The sequence below is a fragment of the Euprymna scolopes genome, chromosome 7 (assembly GCF_053919585.1).
Source record: "Euprymna scolopes isolate OS-2025 chromosome 7, ASM5391958v1, whole genome shotgun sequence".
In the NCBI taxonomy this organism is placed as follows: domain Eukaryota; kingdom Metazoa; phylum Mollusca; class Cephalopoda; order Sepiida; family Sepiolidae; genus Euprymna; species Euprymna scolopes.
Window position 1 is genome coordinate 83,845,401 of NC_136488.1, and position 19,565 is coordinate 83,864,965.

The following is a 19,565-nucleotide window of genomic DNA, read 5'->3' on the forward strand; positions in this document are numbered from 1 at the left end:
CATAAAGAATGTGCAAATAAAAATATTTTTAATGGAATTATTTGAATAAACATTTTAAAATTTTCTTAGTTTTGACTAGGTTTTCATTTGATTCAATTCAAAGTTTATATAATATTAAATCACCCGCAGACTTTGAGGGTATCAATTTATATTCCAAATCCTTTGAGTGATACAGAGGTGTATGGTCCACCATAATGTCATTAAATCTACCATATTTGTAAACTTTAGTATCAATAGTCAGATAAATGTCTATAGCTATAATATTCTACCTAACTCCACAACAATTTCACCGATTAGTAGCCCAGCACCTGCAGTATTCACATAATACTTTTTTTTTTTTACTACTATCTGCTTTTTCATTACCATGAATGCCGATACGATTCAGTAATAAGCATAATCTTACTCTGCTTTTTTATTTTAGATAAAAAAGTGATCTTGTTTAAGATTTTTATGATTAAAGTGTTATCTATATTTTTACTTTTTTAGTCTTGTGAGCATCGATAGGGAGTCTGAGAAGACAATGGATTTCCTAGTGCTACAATCTTATTTTTAGAGCCAAATATGTCTCCATCTATAAGGTTCGACCTAACTCCAAAACAATTTCATTGACTGGAAGCTCAAAATCTACATTACACAAACTCCAACTAGGGAGTAGGAATGGATCTATTTAGCTACTTTCTTCGTTGGCTTCATGGTGTATTTAAAGAAATTTAAAAAAAAAAAAAAAAATTTTTTTTTTTAAATTTCTTTAAGCATCTTGACATTTTTGTGCATTGCCGGTAGAATTATTGCCTTTCTGCTCTCTTCAGATAGTAATGCTATTATTTTTTTTTCTAACAAACTTTGTTTACATGTTCCCCCACATATTAGCCTATTTTTCTCCTCACTTGTAGTTCGTTGATCTCTTAGCATAATTTGCATTTTTTCCTTTGTAGCCTTATTTTTATGCTCAAAATGTTTTCTATTCTATAATTTATGACTCTTGTTAGTTTTTAGTAAAACTCCTTGTCTCTGTCTCGTCTTCATTTTGTATTTACATGTTTCTGAAACGTTTTTATTATTTACCTGTTGATGTCTAAAATATGCCATGCATCCAAATCTTGATTGTCAATGAAAGTTAATGCTGACTGTCTGAGGTTTGTATGTTTCTATGGAACATCCGCATCCCGGACACAGTATAGGCCTTCTTAGTTTTATTTTCTTACCTTACTTAAAATATTATCAGATAAAAAAAAAAAAAAAAATTAAAAAAAAAAAAAAATACAGTTGTTTTAAACATTATTTAAAGAAAAAAAAAGATTTATAGATTAGTTAGAAACAATGGCCAAGACAAGAGGATGGTTAGTATATAATAAGAATGATCATAGTGATGGAAGGAAAAAGAAAATTAATAATGATAGCCATGGATTTGTAGTGAAGAAAACAAAAAGAATATATTGCCATTGTGGCGTCTTACACTTGAGGATGGCGAGGGGATTATCTTCTGCCTGTTAACGAGAATGTTCAGATCCTGAAGCAAAAGGCCAGCAACTAGAGCCTGAAATTTGAAGAAGTTATACAGGCATTAGAATTTGGGAAAAGGAGAAGTTTACAGTCCACCTCGGAATGTTGCTTGATGATTTGGTTTCATTAAAAAGGAACGGAAGAAATAGAAGGTAAACACAATCCACAGGCTTTCAATAAGAAATTTAGTCGAATTATTAGGAGGACTATCCAAGTTCTGCTACACATTAATTGTCGCGGTCAGAGAAGAACACAAAAAATTCTGTGTAGGCATTCAAAATGGTTTCATGCTGTTTTTGTTAATTATTAAACGAGGAATTATTTCCATTGAAAATCCATTTAGCATTATGCAGGTAAAATTGAGAAAAGCACGTTTGAGGAACAGAACTGAAAGCCTCATCGTACTTGGGAATCTGTCAGAAGTTTCATTAGAGTAAAATTCTCTACCAAACATAAATGAATAAGCTAAATCGAAACAAAATGGCCACAGAATTTGATCTGATGTCATGTTCATCTAAAAGCGAAACTAATCTTGACTTTAAATAATTCTTCATTATTTATAATATAAATTAATATCTAAGAAAAACAACATAAAAATATTTTTAATGCCTATATAGAATTTTTATCGCATTCTTCTGACCACAACCTTTAATGTTTACTTTGTTTTTCTTTATCCTGATCATGAGGTTTTGAGGATTCAGAATTTTTGTGAAGAGAATAATTGGAAATATTTGAATTCTTTAAATTACTTTTCTCACTCTGAATGTTACTTTGACAACATTTCAGCTGATGTAACTACTGCTCTTCTTCGGGTACACCTTGTCGAACTTGGGAATCTGTCGGAATTCCAAATTAGTATCTTCGATATTATTCTAACGTTTCAGCCAATGTAACCTCAAAGCAATGGATAAAGTTCTAAGCTATAATTAGTTCTAAATGATAGTCTTCTGATTGACTGATTGATTGTTTGGTTCATTGGCCTATCGACTGCTGTGAGGTCATTTAAGGCCAAAGAGATTTTTTTTTCGTAAACTTCTGTCATAGTAGTTTAAATGTTTTTCACTTTTCAATGGGATAGAGATAAATTGAATAATATTGTAAAAAATTGAAACGGTTTTATTTTTATTTTTGGCATGTTAATTTTTATTAATTGTTGTTGGTGTCTTTTCTTTGGATAGGTGTTGTGGTTTTAGATTTTTGAAAATTTTGTCTTCTGAAGATAAATGTTAAGTTTAATTCTCAGTACAGGCGCTACTAGAAATATTAAGTATATTTTTACCCGACCATAGCTGATGAATTAAATATTAATTATGGATGAAAGTGTTCAATTTGGAATTCCATACAGATTCTACAGAGTTCAACAAGACAAAACTGAAGGTCAGAGGTTACATCGATCAAAATGTTGTGAGAATAAGTCAAGATGAGAAGTATAATCTGAGTAATTCAAATAATATGAGGCTTTCAGTTCAGTATTTATGCATGTCCTTGTATTGGTCTGTCATGTTTAAGTCTTAAATTGCATTTTCATCATTAAATTTGCAGATTAAGAGAATATCTAGCATTTTTTTTTCTACTGCGTTCTTCAGATTCATGTTGAAAGAAGTCAGTAAAAGTACAGAATATTTAACACTCAAGAACTAAAAAAAAAACCTAAAAAAAAACAAAATAAAACAAACATAATTCATGAAACATTCATTAGAGTCAAATTCTCTACCAAATTAACTAATTTTAACAAGTGGAAATATCTTTGTAATCAGTAAAGTTACAAAAAAGTTAACACTAGAGTACTCAAACAAAAAGTGGAAACAAATTTTAAGATAAAAAAAAAAAAAAAAGGGGGTAAAAATATCTTGCAAATCTTTTCCATGTGTTAAAACTATCCGAGTTTGATAGAGAATTTCATTCTAATGCGTCTTATATAAGTTATTTGCTTTTTTGGGGTTTACAGGTTCTGGAGTGTTAACTATTCTGTGCTTTTACTGAAAAGTTTCAGTCTCACACAAATGAACTGAGAGCATTAAAAAAAAAAAAAAAAAAAATCACAATTTCAGAGATTAAATATTATTTACATGATTTTCAATGTTGTGGTTTCAATATAAATTACACTGTCCTTTTTCAAGTCAGACTACGGCAGGAGACACCGGAACAAGGTTGGGGAATAAAGCAGTGAAAACATTATGTATATAACAACCACAGTAAAAATAAGTCTCTATTTACTTGTCTTTTGAACAACTTTGATCCTAAACAAATGGCCAAGACTAACAATCAGACTTGTATAAATAATATTCTTTAAACATGGTTAGAATATTTGAAGAAAGCCATGGAAGAAAAATCATCGAAAGTGTAGTGGAAAGCCTACGAGCAAGACAAACATTTGATAGTCTTACAAATAATTATTTTTCTGGAAATCCTACACAATATAACGTTAAGCATTGTACCATAAAATCAGGATACTGAACATGATAAAGAGGTGTTAGCAGAGAAACTATTTTAATACGAACCGGATTAATTAAGATTGAAAAGTTTAGACATTATGTCAGTAAAGTTTAGTTAATACAACTGAAAAGCAACCAAAACGAGTTCAAGTAAATGTGCTAAAAATTTAAGACAAATTATCTCCCCTTATTAAAATGTTTACTAGAAAAAAAAAAGAAAAAAAAAAAGAGATTGCGTCTAAGAAAAACAAAAACGAAAATGGTGTTAATAACACTGGTTTATATATATATATATATATATATAATATATATATATATATATACATACACACACACACTAGTAGGCCACATGGTGGTTGTATAATATGCTTAAATATAATTTAATTTATGCAGATTTTGTATTTTTTTTTTATTTATATAGTAGGGATTTTAAAAGTTAAAAATTTATATATATATATATATATATATATATATAATGAGAAATCATAAAATGAGAAGTCGTACTCAAAGAAAAATGCAAAATATATAACCCTGTATTATTTTAGTTGTGCAAGTAATGACAAAAGGGGGTCAAGATTTGTATCTTTTTAAAAATTAATAGACATATTTAATGCAATCTAACTTTTTTTTACATATTTTTGCTAGTCTTACAGTGACTATTAAAATTAGATATAATGATTTTCATTTCTTTAAGTTTAAACAGAGACAAAAATGTGCTTTTAAGTTTTTTTAGAAAAAAAAGATCTTAAACCTATTCTATGTGAAAGTTAATTATTTTTTTTGAAAACTCAGCAATGAGAAAAGGACTTGATAAAATGGAAACCGTTTGAATGCAGTAAGCATATAACAAAAAGCTATTAAAGGCTGAAGTTAATGCTAAGCCAGGACATTTTTAATCAACAAAATTATGAAAACATTTACCAAAAAAAATAAAAAATAAAATAAAGAAAAATAATTTAAAAAGCAGGATAAGACTAGCAAGCAACACCAATAAAATATTTTAATATATAAAAAAAAAAAAAAAAAAAACACAAAAAAGCTATGCAAAGGCTAAAGACAAACAAGCAAGGTATAAAAATAAAATATCCATTAAAAAAAAAAAAATGCATGCAAAATAAATAAAACTAAAGAAAACAAGTGAAAATCTAATTTATTTTTTGGTGTTTCTTCACACAATGAAAAAAAAAGAAAGAAAAAAATTTAAATAAATAAAGTGTATTATAACTGTTTCTTTTTTTTTAATGTATGCTAAAAAGAATATTCAATCTTAAGAGTGAATACTTATAAGTCACAACGAACAAGTTTCTGAAAAAAAAAAAAAAATCTGAACAACTTATTGGGATTAATTCTTTGATCTTTTGAATACAATGTGTTATTTTACCAATAGCTGAGAGAAAATGGTAATTAATGATGTAAGGGAGATAACTCGTTTATTTTGTATGAAAATGTACAAAGGAAAAGAAAATCCAAGATGAAAGTAGAAATATGTATCAAACGCTCACATGTTTGCTAGTATTAATAAAATGTAAACTCATCAAAGTGTAGATTATTTGATTATTTTCTATTAAAATTGTTATTAAACACAAGTATGTCTGCACATTAGAAAGGGCAAATACATAGAAACGTTGCTTTATGGCGTCAATGTAAACACAATTTTAGCCTTGAATTTTCATTACTTTTGTATGCTGAAAAACTTAAAATTACTAGTTTTTTTTAGGCTTATTTCAATGGTACAAAAATCATAATATTAATTTATATTAAAGTTACATTGTGTTATATGCTGTGCCACGCTTTGGTGGTACCTAGCGTATTCTGAGCATTTTGATCATAAAGACACAATCACAGAATATTCAGAAAACAGAATAAAACAAGTGAAGCATGCATGGTCCCCCGTGAGTGCACAGTGAATGAGGCATAAACAAAAAAATGACCAAGTTCAGCATCCCCCCCCCTCCATTTAGCCCCAAAAGTCCCTAGATGTCAAATCCTGGTGAAAATGAACAAATGGTGCGGTTTTAGGCCTTAACATAAGTAAATTTAAGTTCTGCACCATACAAAAAAAAAAAAAAAAGAAATGACCAAGTCATCATTTGCCCCCTCCTCATTTAGCCCCAAAAGTCCACAAGGCCTTAACATATTTAAGTTTGAGTTCAGCACCCTGCAAAACTGCTAAATAGACATACAGAAAATTTTGGACAAATATAGTAAAATAGTCCCAAAAATGGAGTGTTTTTATTAGCCCTAAAAAGAGTCCCTGGGGCAGACCCAAGAGTTATCACGAGGTATAGACAAACAAAATTATATAGAAATCAGTTAGTTACAGCTTTTCAGAAAGTTTTATAAAAATCCAAGGCATCAATTTTTTTTAATAAGCACAAAGTGTCAATTTTAGCCATTTTAACCCAAAAGGCACCCCTAGGGGGGCAACCAGAGTTTTCCTGGAAAATCTGTACCGTTACTTTTTTTTTTTTTTACTCATATCATGTTTAATATTTGTGCAAAATTTTAAAAAATTCCAAGGTGTAATTATTAAGAAAAGTGCGAACAGACAAACAGACAAGGGTGAATGTACAGGTTCACCCTCCTTTTGTCGGCAGACCAGCAGCTTATTTGAATCTAATGCCTTGGTTTAAAAATTTACGCCATATCAACACTTCCTTAGTTAATTAATGCTGAATTACTAGTGAACCAGTTGGATATGATAAGTTAAAATACAAGCTACTATTTTCTCTCTATACTCAAAACTGGAGGAAATATTGTGAATTGATGTAAGGGAGATCACTCGTATATTAGAAAATAGCTTTTTCTTAAATTAACATATATCAGATTATTATATTAAAAAATTTACAGTGTAATTTTTTGCAGGAAGACAGTTTTTTTTTACGTATACATAATTTTATAAATAAATTAAACCACCAAAATTAAAAAAACAAGCAAAAAACAAATACGAATTTCAAACACACTACATTTTGTTATTGTTGCTGTTTTTTTTGGCATTGTTCTGGGTCAACTGGAACAGAATTAGTCGGAGGGTGTGTGGTAGGGCATTCAGAGTGATTATAAAAAAAAAATCACTTATCTAGTAATCTTATGAAAAGCTAATTTCTCAGGGATTATTTAACATTCAAGAAACAATGGAGAAACAAGGTACCTTGTGTTACATGAGAATACATTAAAACTAGGGATGTAAAAAAAAAAAAAAAAAAGTTGGACTGAAAAATGTTACAACCTTCAAAATTCAGCTAAATTTGAAATTTAAATTATGAAAATCCCTTGCAAGATTAGTTTTCTGGAACTATTTGAAAGATAAATTAAAGTCTTAAGACACTGAATTAAAAAATAAAAATAAATAAATAAATGCATCTACTTTTTACTAAAAATTGTATAATTATCTCGAGAGTACAGCAGCAACAACATACCTTCAATCACTACAAATGACTATCATATGTAAAAAATTTTTATGGAAACCCCAATAATCAAAAAGTTTTATTTTTAAACTTATATGGAAATCGAAATGTACCATAATTTCTGTATTTTTAAAAAAAATGTTCATTAAGTATTTATTACTACTTTGTTGTAAAAAAAAAAATAAATAAAATAAAAAAGGTTTATTCAATTAGAATATTTTTGAATGCATACAATTAAGATTTTATTTTTATCTAAAAAGATTCATATTTTACTTGGTATTAAGTTTTAAATCCAGGTGCAACGATTTTGTTGACTATTGTTAAAAATGCTCAAATTCAGTAATACTATAAAAATATTGACGGGATCAGTTTACCAATGTTTTTTCCTTAGCATTTGAAATGAACATTTTGTAAAATATTGTTCAAAACATGTTACAAACTGCCTTACTTCAATTTTATTATTTTTACATGACTTTATTCTTGGTTGCCATCAGTTATAATCGAAACCAAAACATTTAGTGCTCCAGCTGTGTTTCTTAAAAGTTTGAGCTAGCGACAGATAAGACTTAAAATGAAACCACTTCAAGCTATGAATGAATTTGTGCATGCGCAAAAGTAATAGAAATATGTCAGCAATTTGAAATAAACACTTTGCATTTCAAATTTCCAACATTTCTGTATGCAGTTATTCATCCATTCAAACAAAGATTTTGCTTGTTATAAACCATCCTTGGTGTACGATTAATAATTTCCTGTTAATTTCAGTGTTATGTGACGAGTAATTTTAAAGTTTAGTACTTAAATATTTTCACACATCTGTTTTATTTATGTAGATTAGTGAAAAAAATTAAACTCTGGTTTTATTTTTCAAATGATTGACAGTGAATTGTGAAAATAAACTTGATTTTCTAAAAATGACATTTAAGCGACAGATGCAAACCCTAACCGTTTTCTCAAAATTAATCATTTATTAAAATTATTCTATATTTTTTTTTTTTTTTTTTTTTTGTAGACGCCCAGGACATCAATTTGGTAAATTTTTAAGTAAGAGGGATGAAAAGGTTACATTTAAAGATCAGTCGTTCATTTTGCATGTACCTAATGAAAACTATGTTTCATTATATTGTTGGAGGGGGAAAAACAAGAAACTATCAACTGGGAACTATAACTTTAAAACTGAAATTTGGGTAAATTTCTTACATTATGTTTCTAAATTTTTAAGATGAGGATTAATAATTTGTATTATTTACACTATTGTTCTCATCTTGAGTGTTATTTTCACAATGTTTCGGCCAATGTAATCTTTTCAAACTCAGGAATTTTTCTGTCAAACTTGGGTATCTGCACAGAATTTCCAACGGAACCCTTTATTTAATCCACAGACATTAAGTGCTCTCATTCCGCCAGCCATGACTGGGTAGAAGTTCTAAGTAATTCACAAATTTTATTCTATCATCTGCACTAAGGATTGAACCTTCAACCTCTAGGCCATGGCATAACAGTTAAAGTACTTGGTAAAATTCAGTTGTAAATGACAGTCTTCTAGATGTTAATGGTTCAATTTTTAATGTGGGCATTGTTACAAATACAATTACAAATTACTTAGGACTTCTACCCAGTTATGACCAACAAAATGAGAGCATGCTGCCTGCATGGATTAAATAAAGGGTTCTGTTTGGAATTTTTCTGTCAAAAATGAGGATTCGCATGAAATTTCAGAGCTTGTCAATATAAACTTGAAGGTCAGCAGTTGCATCAGCCGAAGCAAAAATAACACTCAAGATGAGAACAGTAGTTCTAATAATTCAAATAACATTTTTACATATTTTTAATACATTAAAATAACAGATGGGAGAGATGGAGATAGAAATTTTAAAATAAGAGAAAGGTTTAATCAAGAAAATCCAGTATGGCAGTTTATTTTTATTAGAGATAGGAGAGAAATGTTGATAACAAGATTTATTAATTGAAAGAAATGTTAAAGGAAAAACTTACAATTCAAACAGAACGTTTGATTTTTGTTTCTTCTAATGAAAATTGCTCTAGAAAAGGCAAAAAAATAACACTTCAAGGTCAAAAACTGGCCAACCATAAGTGTAATATGAATATACTCCAATCCAGAAAACAGCAATTCTTCCACCTTGGTCAGACACACAAAATGCGAGGACTAAATATGCTTGTAATAAAAACACTATTAAGCATAAAAACATAAAAAATTTTTATTTTATATACAAGATATATAAAATATTTTTCTTAGTATATGATAAGGGAATAAAAAATTATGAAGCTGCCAAAAATAAATTTTATTAGTAATAAGACAATCCATATTATAGATTGCTTCTTCTAGTTTGTACTTTAAGTGAAAGGCGTTCTTATTTCAGACTATGTATATTTATTATTTTTCAAGAAAAAATACTTAGCTCTATTTTCTCGTGAATAAAAGCATGTGCTTTGACAATTGTTTCCTTTGGTTGCTTATTCTTGCTAGTCAGAGAGGATGTTATTATGGTAAATGAACATATACTACACTAACCTCCAGACTGAAAAAAATAGTATCATGAAAAACAAGCACTGCCTCCCCTCCCCTAAGAAGAAAAGGTAATTCTTAGGAGGATAGTTTTATGACAATGAACTACCCACACCCGTTAAAAGTTATTCTGATTAAATAGTTTTCTTTTTCATTATTATTCATTTAAAAATGCCAAACTTTCACAAAAAAACACTCGATTAGCTACACCCACTATCAACAATTTCCCCCATTCTATCTGTGCCTAAATCTAAATGCAAATTCCATGAACAAAGCTTCTCTCCTAGAACTGCTCACCTGTAGAACGGCCAATTACAATATGGTAGCCTTCAAGTCCAATGTAAACAAGTTCTTGTTGAGCTGTCCCCTTAAATAATCTAAATTCTACCTAATCTACACCATTCATTAACCCTTACCCTAGAGTGGCCTTTGGGCTTTAATAAGTGGTGACTCCCTGGTAAAAAAGAAAAAAGGAACGAAAAAAGAAAGAAAAAAGAAAAAAAGAAAGAAAAAAGAAAGAAAAAAGAAAAATAAAAAAGAAAGAAATAAAGAAAAAGAAAGAAAGAAAAAAGAAAAGAAAAAAGAAAGAAAAGAAAAAAGAAAGAAAAAAAGAAAAGAAAGAAAAAAAGAAAAAGAAAAAGAAAAAAAGAAAAAGAAAAAAAGAAAAGAAAGAAAAAAAGAAAAGAAAGAAAAAAAGAAAAAGGAAAAAGAAAAAAGAAACAAAAAGAAACAAAAAGAAAAAAAAAGAAAGAAAAGAAAAAAGAAAGAAAAGAAAGAAAAAAAGAAAAAAAAGAAAGAAAAGAAAGAAAAAGGAAAAAGAAAAAAGAAACAAAAAGAAACAAAAAGAAAAAAAAGAAAAAAGAAAAGAAAAAAGAGAAACAAAAGGAAAAAGAAACAAAAGGAAAAAGAAACAAAAGGAAAAAGAAACAAAAGGAAAAAGAAACAAAAGGAAAAAAGAAACAAAAGAAAAAAGAAAAAAGAAAAAAAAGAAAAGAAAAAAAAGAAAAGAAAAAAAAGAAAAAAAAGAAAAAAGAAAAGAAAAAAGAAAAGAAAAAAAAAGAAAAAAAAGAAAAAAGAAAGAAAAAAGAAAGAAAAAAGAAAAGAAAAAAAAGAAAACAGAAGAAAAAAGAAAAAAAGAAAACAGAAGAAAAAAGAAAAAAGAAAAGAAAAAGGAAAAAGAAAAAAAAGAAAAGGGAAAAAGAAAAGGAAAAAGAAAAAAAAGTAATCATAAAAACATAACTACTCTCACTTCTTACATTATATCAGTAAAAAAAAAAAAAAAAAAAAAATGTTCATCAGATTGAATATTAAAATTGATTGAACATAACATTTTCCTTTGTAACAAAAACCAATATGCTTGTAGTAAAAACACTATTAAGCATAAAAAACATGAAAATTTTTTTTAATTTTATATGCAAGATAGAAAACATTTTTGTTAGTATATGATAAACAAGTACATAACTATGCTGTTTTCCTACTTTCTTGTTTGAGTTGTCTCATGACAACTGTTCCACCAAGCAAAAAGGAGGTAATGCCTTGAAAAATAGAATCAGAATGACGAAGCAGATACCTCCTCTATTTAAAAAGGAGACCATCCTTAAAGAATAGTTTGACAATAACAGAACAGATACATTACTTCACTCCTGAATTGAACATTAAAAAAGATAGTAATAGTACGATTTCGGTCTCAACCAAATACCAAATCTCCATTAGTAATAGATATAAAAATATTATAGATAAACTATAGCGAGCGGTTAAAGCCAATTAAACAAAAGCAAAATTTTAAACATTTCATTCAGAAGTATTCGCATTTATTCAAAGAAACATTATTATGCTAATTTTTATACAAATTTATCTTAAGATCATTAAGAAATGGAAAGAAAGAAATCAATTCGCCTGTGATAATGTGATTTTTAGAGAGAGAGAGAGGGAGAGCAAACAGTTACTCTTCCCCCTATGAAATCTAGCCAGTAATGTTAATTTAAATTACCACTTTAAAATTTAGTGACAAATATTTTAGAACAGTTTTTATAACTTTATTTTTTATTAAATCAATTTAATTACTGTTAATATCAACAAAACTGTGGCATATATAAGAGAAAAATAGGACAATAAAATGACAAACAAACATTAATTTATTATAAACTGTTTAAAAAATAATTATGTAAAGTATGCACTCAAAAAAACTTTCTCCGAATTGTTCATATACGCACACACACACACACACGGTATTTGAAAAGACTATGCTGTATTATTGATTTATGATACAGCGTTATCGGGTTAGGCAATGGCTTCATTGATATTGGACTGCTGTTCTGTTTAGTCTTAGGAGGTCCATCCTTTCAGGTTTTACCTTCTTTCTGAGAAGGAGTTAGTTTATTGTTAATTGCTTGAGGCGCCCTTGCTAGGGAATGTTGATGTGGCTGCTCAGGAATTTTTGTAGACCAGAGTACATTTAAAAAAAATTTTTTTTTTTTTTAAATTCCATTTTCACCCCAAACAAGGCACAGTTACCACTTTGATGTAGGGGGCTACTATCAGGGACATAAGTTGCAGGGATACTATGTAAGGGAGCTGAGCAGCAAGATGTCTGCTCACATTACACTTGAACTTCTGCATATCAGTACAGTTGGGAAATCAAAATCCCGGAAGGGAGTTCCAAAGTTTAGCAGTTTTGGGAAAGAAAGTATTAGAGTAGAAAGCTTTCTTACATCTAGGGATCTCTGTGTAGGGGTGGGATTTAGCTGCTTGTCAGGGGTATTTACGTTGAGGGGGTAAAGTGCTTGTAGTTTGTAGGAGCATTCACCATTAAAATACTTGTAGTATAGGCAAAGGGATGCAACAATTCGATGAGACAGAGATTGAAGCTTAGATGACAGTTTAGAACCTATCAGGTTGGCAACTCTCTCTTGAGTCCTGTCCAGGAGTGAGAGACTAGCAGCAGATGCATCAGCCCAAATGTGACAATACTCTATACATGGGCGAATGGTGGCCTTATAGAGGTACAGGATACTTTCAGGTTTAAGTCGCTTTCTAGCTTGGTAGAGAGAGCCCACCTTCCTTGCAACGATCCCCTCAATGTATCTGTTTCAACTCATGTTCCATGTGAACATTAAGCCGAGGAGTTTAAAAGTACTTTCAGGTAATGTATCTTTAGCCATTGCAATTGGTGGTTTAGAAGATTTCTTGTAATTATTAAAGAAAACAAGCTTAGTGTTGGCAGTATTGAATATAACCATCCATTTTATGTCCCCATTCCACTCCAGATTGGAGGTCTTCCTCTGGCGTTTCTGCCATTTCCTTAGATATGTGTTCATTTTTTTTCCCCTTGTGCCTGTTGTACAGCGTGGTGTCATCAGCAAATATACTCATCTTGGAAACAATTTTATCAGGGAAGTCATTTATGAATATCAGGAATAATAAAAGGTGCAAGGATAGACCCCTAAGGTACTCCCGCATTTATATCATATTGTTTTGATGTACGACCATCAAAGACAACCAGGATTCTTCTCTTAAGAAGGATTTAATTATGTTAAGTATTCGTCCAATGATACCATATGATCTGATTTTCCTGAGAAGACCATCGTACCATACCCTGTCAAAAGCCTTAAATATATCTAGGGCTACCACTCTACTCCCCTCTTCTTTGCCCAGTGTATAATATAACAACGGGCTTACCTAAATCCATATTGTTGGTCAGTCAGAAGTTTAGTAGCCATAAGGTGATGGACTAGATCTTGGTTAATTAAGGACTCAAAAATCTGGGCGAAAAGCGGGAAGAGGCTAATGGGGGCGATAATTTAATGGATCAGTTCTTTTGCTAGAATTCTTGAAAACAGGTACCACAGAAGCATTTTTCCAGGAGTCAGGAAAGCAAGATTCATTAAGGCATGTGTTATAAAGTTTGGAGAAAACTGGAACAACCTTGGTGAAGCATTATTTTTAATAGCACAGTCAGGATGAGATCTGGTCCATATGCTTTTGAGGTGTCAAGGTTTTTTATATCATGCACCTGAGAAGGCGTGATTTTCAGATCCTCTAGTGTGGTGTTTGTCCGCAAAGGAAAGTCAGGGAGGGAGTGGTTTCCTGGGTCCAATGTGGAGTGAGAGGCAAACCGACTGGCAAGCATATTAGCCTTCTCAGTTGCTGTGCAAACAACCTCATGATTGTTTGATAGTGGGGGAATTGTTGATTGCACATTACTTTGATGCATTTTCTGGTGATTTTGGTATATTCTCTCTTAGCTGTTGCTATTTCTTTCTTACAATTACTTTTAGCTTTTATAAACTTCTGTCAGTTAGAACTGAGCTTATGTTGGTTAAATCTGTGGTACACATGCTGCCTTTGAGGTAAAAATATGTTATTGATTTAAATAACAGTAATCCGTTCTGATGGGAATATACAAGTGATAAATGGGGAAAAAAATAGTTTGCATTCATTCATTTAGAGACATAAAAAGATGTTGCAGTCGTTTGTCATGTTTAAATTAAGTTTTTTTGCCTAAATGCACAAAACATAACAGCATTTTTGTTAAAACTTCTTTCAAGAAAAATACTGCTGCTGTATTTTGTGTGCATTATATTGCTTTTCTATTCTTAACTATGCATGTCAAATACAAATAATTCGGTTTTTATTATTAAAGGAATTTAGATGCATTAATTATATACAGCATAATCATGTTGACACATTGGTTCTCATTTGATCACCAAAGTTAAGCAACATGGGTCTGGTTGGTACCAGATGGTTGACCATTTAAGAATACCATGTGTTGTATGTAGGACATTAACACCTTCCTGCAAGAACTGCAATAATCTAATATTGTCATCTCACCCGATGGGGATGTACATGTGACTAAAAACCTCTTATGAATTTCATACTCTCATGAAACTTCTTTCTTTGGAGGAAACCAGTTAAACATGCCTAGAGTGAGTGCTGGTGTAGTATGTTACAAGCATTAATTGGCTAATTGGTCAGTGATGTAAATTTTGAGGAAGAACGATTTTTTTCTTACTTCACATGGCAAGTTGGTTGACTATATAAGAAAAAAAAAGTTTGAAAGAAATTTTCGATGTTGGATGAGAATTTGTATCCTGTGGACTGATATTCCGGGTATCAAATATTGGATTTATAGAAAGAGACATATTTGATTATAATAATAATAATAATATATATATATATATATATTTTTATTTCTTTGCAGCGTTTAAAAAATGATTAATAATCATTTCAAAGACAAAACTTCATCGTAAACTCAGCTTCCAAGATCATTATTTTTAGGAAAACTAATAAAAAACAATCAAAATATAGATAAAACAAATACAATGTCTTAAGTAGCCATAAAACAAACTTTTTTGATAGACATTTATGAACAAAACTCAATGTCAATACTTTTTAATTTGCACAGTAAAAAAATCTTACTTTTCCTAAGAGTTAACCTATATATATATATATATATATATATATATATATATATATATATATATATTACTAATGGGGGTACCCGGCGTTGCCTGGGTGTTTGGAGGTGTAAAAGAAAAAAAAAATAAGTGTTAGTAGTCAGGCAGGCTTGAATCTGTGACACGAAGGTGGAAAAGAAAGTGAAAGAAAAGGTGATATCTTACCGATACGCTACGAGGCCATAGGAAGTGAAAAGCGTTCAAAATTAGCCATGTCAACTAAAAAGTTGGCTTGCTAAGTAAATATGCAGGTGCAGAAATGAACGTTGGTTGAAGGCCAGTTCAGCTTTCCGCTGTTCATTTATTTATTTCTCCACGATGTTGGGAAATACCAGCTCTCCACAAAAAGGGAGTGTCCAAATGAATAGCAATTGTCTGATATAAGGGGTTTCCCCCCGACATTGATCAAAGCTAATTGCTTTCTGAACGTCCTAGCACGAAAGGCCAGGAAGCTGCCTTTGCTTAGTTTTGCTTTTATATGAAAAACACAAACATGCGAGAGGATGGAATAGCGTGAATTTTATAAAAGTCGATCAAAATAGAGACAACATACCTTTGCAAATCATAGATATTATAATCTAGAGAGTATATAAAAAGTTTTCCAAAATAGTACCTATCTGTTCGCATCTCCTGTTTTATCTGCCTTGACAATTCCTCTCTCTCAATATATATATAGGTTCCTTATATAGCTTCAAGAAATGAGTCAGAATAAGAGAATTAACTCCTTAGGAAGAAAAAAAAAACAGAATTACTTCCCATTAGTTAGTGGCTGGACCCCCCCACCCCCACCTGACAAAATCTGTGCCAGTTGAAGGCCAGTGAATATTTTCTACATTTTAGATATTATTCCTTTGGAGCAATGCTGATCAAGAAAATACAAACTTTCTGCATGTTTGCCTAGTTATTTTTTTTTTTTTACTTTAAACTGGACACAATCAATTGCCCTTTATATTATAAGCTAGCCTGGCATTGCTCGGGTGTTTGAAAGTGTGTGTTAAGAAAAAAAAAAAAAGTGGTAATAGGCAGGCTCTAACCCGTACAGCAAAAGAGGAGAAGTACATGAAAAAAAAAAAATGTGACGTCTTTGTCGTTGCATCCATCGCCAAACCGGAAGTGGCAAAGGTTTAAATTAAGGCTAGTTAATCGAAAAGAGGGGATGACTTTCGAAAATATCAGCAAAAAAAGCGACCCCTCCCTGTAGAAAAGTGCCTGCTTGAGAGTGAAGGAATTAAGCTTTTAGCCAACTTTTCAATATTTGTCATTTAAAGGTTTGAACTTGAAAACGATACCAATCTTGTGAAAATCAGTCGCTTCTATTGAAAGTTTTAGGCAGACATAAAAACATACATACATTTAAGCAGACAGGTAAGATTTATATTATAGACTAGCGGGAGTACCTGGCATTGCCCGGGTGTAGCGAGGTGTGTGGGGGATAAATCAAAACAAAATGGAAAATAAAGAATAAGTGAACGTAATAACTGTTTAAATAGTATAACTTTCAAAATCAGAAAAACAAAAATAAAAACAGCGAACGTAATGCAAAATGAATAAGAGAATGACAAATGCATAAATAACCTTGTTTAAATGTTAAAACTTCTTTTAAGAAAAAAAAAAAAAAATCGGAAAAAAAACAAAAAAAACAGCGAACATGATGGAAAAATAAAAAAAAAAGAACAAAAAAAATAGCACAAATAGCCCTGTTTCAATATTAAAACTTTAAAAATCGAAAAAAATATATATCTGATATCTAGGCTCGATTGTACAATCTTAAGATAATGACACTGCCACTTTAACGACTGGTCTATGATTATGTGAGCAAAGTTAAGTCTTTTTTTTTAATATTTAAACTAATTCAAGAAAGAATATTTTTGCGCAAGCGTGTTTGGCTAAATTGTCATGAAGGAACGATTTTTTGCTACCCCTTCCTGTAGAAAAGTGCCCACTTGAGGGTGAAGGAATTAATATTTTTAGCCAATTTTTCGATATTTGTCGTTTGAAGGGTCAAGCTTAAAAAACAATACCTATTTCGTGAAAATCTGTCGCCTCTGTCAAAAGTTTTAGGTAGACATACAAACATATCTACATGCATTTAAACAGACAGGTGAAATTTACATAATAGATGGTATATATATATATATATATATATAAGTGAAAATGTGTGTGAGGACATTTCTACACTTATATACTCAACTAATTTTTTTTTATCTACAAACTTAAAATTTGGTATATAGGGTATTCAAATATGTGGAAGCCTAATTATTTTTTCATCCAGAAAAAAGGGCTGCTAAGGGTTCACAATTGAAAAATTGATACTGGGGGGGGGGGGGGCATCAGATTTTTATCCGTCAACCGTTTCACGATTGTACATACGCGAATCATTCACATGGCCGTTTCCTTATATTAAGAATAGTTACGTTTGGAAACACTTTTTAAAAGATCTTGGCAAGTTGGCCTGATGGTTATCATACTTGATTCACTATCTTTAGCTTTTGGTTTCAATCTCAGCTAGAGTTTGTTTTTTTGTTTTTTTACTTACAAAAAGTGAACTGTTTTAAGAAAAAAAAAAAAAAAAAAACAATCCTCGCATGCACCTGTCTGTTCTTTTCTGTTTTACTTCATTTTTTTTTTTTTTTTTTTTTTTTTTTTTTTTTTTTTTTAAAAGGGATTTAACGTTACATTCAATACCTACGGTATTTCTGTTTATAATAAAGAAATCTGCATTAATTAAAATATAATATTTATGCATATTTTATAACCGAGCAATGCTGGGCGGGCTGCTAGTATTATATATTTGTGCTTAAAATGAAAACAAAGTATCAATTTTGTCACAAATGCTAGTTTCCATTTTCCTTTTGAATTGTCTTAGTTTCCCACCATAGACAATTGTTTATCCTTTTATGTTTTGTGCGTGGAAATGGGAATATCTATAGAGTTACTCAGCTATGATGATACAAGATAGGAAGAGAGAAGGATAGGGAAAGAAAACTTATCAAAGAGTGCACCTAGCATGTCCTATATCAGCACGTACCTGATAAAAGTGATATTCTTTTTACTAGGACAGTGAAAGGTGTGGCCTTTGTAATGTATCTTAAGAAAACATTTTGGAGAGTTACCAACATTGCCGCCAACATGTAAGTGAAAGTCAAGAAAACGAGAAAAGAAAAAACACAGGATTTCATTCATGTGGAGTCAATCACAACATGCACTTATCTAAGAAGAGGTCAATGCATAATGGCCAACGTTCAACGCTAAAAAAGAAAAAAAAAAATTTTATCAGGATGAGATGGTTCGGCTTGGATTGATATCAGTCTGCATTAATTTAGCTCAAACACCAATTCATTTTGTAGCTTAGAACTAAAAAGAAAAATACTTTTTGTACATAAAAAAAAATAAATAAAATAATAATTATACCTTTATATATTTCATCATATTCGGTTTAATGTCCATTTCACATGCTGGCATATATAGATGAGGTACAGAATTGGAGCAAATTTTAATAAATTTATCATATATCGGTTGTATAAGACGACTGCTAAATCATGAAACCAGGTTTGTTTAGCCTAGGCTAGAGATTGCAACACCCAGTATCTTATGAAATATTGATTTTTTTTTAAGCTTTAAGGGTCGTCTTTATATATATATATATATATATATATTAGAAAAAACTAAGCCTTTCTTTAAGATTTGCATCCATTTCATCCTTACATAATTTCTCTTCATGCAATGCATATCCTCAACTCTCACTTGCTAGGTTTCATTTCTATACATTACACTGCGTACACATGTCTGATAGAATCTTTTCTAGGGTGACAGTGATAACTCTGTGGTTAGTAATGATATAAACTGGGTAATTTTTTTTTTAACTTTGTGGTAAACTTTCTTTTGGAAACACTTGTCTTATATAAATTTTAGGTTATCTGCCCTTTATTGTGCATGTAGATAATCTATAACTGGGTCGTTTATCACATTAACATTAAAACTAGTGTTCAGATGATTAATCGTAAAAATCAGAATTATTTGAAGTATTGGAATCAGTAGTAAAAATCCCCAAACTTGCCTATTTTTTTATGCCAAAAATGATTCTTTTAGTATTTTTTTTCTTTAAACTTAATTTTACATTGCTGATAATGATAAGTATTTGCCTTTAAACTACCATTAAAACTAAAATTTATACCCCCTCTCAACACATTATTTTCATGTTGGGGGGAGAAAAAAAAAGAAAAAAAAAAAAGAATTG

At 30.3% G+C, this 19,565-nt stretch overlaps 1 protein-coding gene across 4 annotated transcripts in view; it reads right to left on the reverse strand.

Annotated features, from left to right (window-relative positions):
* LOC145279814 (mitochondrial fission factor-like) overlaps positions 1-19,565 on the reverse strand; it is an 86,532-nt gene that overhangs the window by 35,967 nt on the left and 31,000 nt on the right. For 2 of the 4 annotated variants that reach the window (XM_080131182.1, XM_080131181.1), the window contains exon 2: positions 1,457-1,537. The exons of the other annotated variants lie outside the window; for them this stretch is intronic. In XM_080131182.1, coding sequence (XP_079987308.1) covers positions 1,457-1,537 — 81 coding nt within the window. The remainder of the gene's footprint in view (positions 1-1,456; positions 1,538-19,565) is intronic. 4 annotated transcript variants of the gene reach the window in all.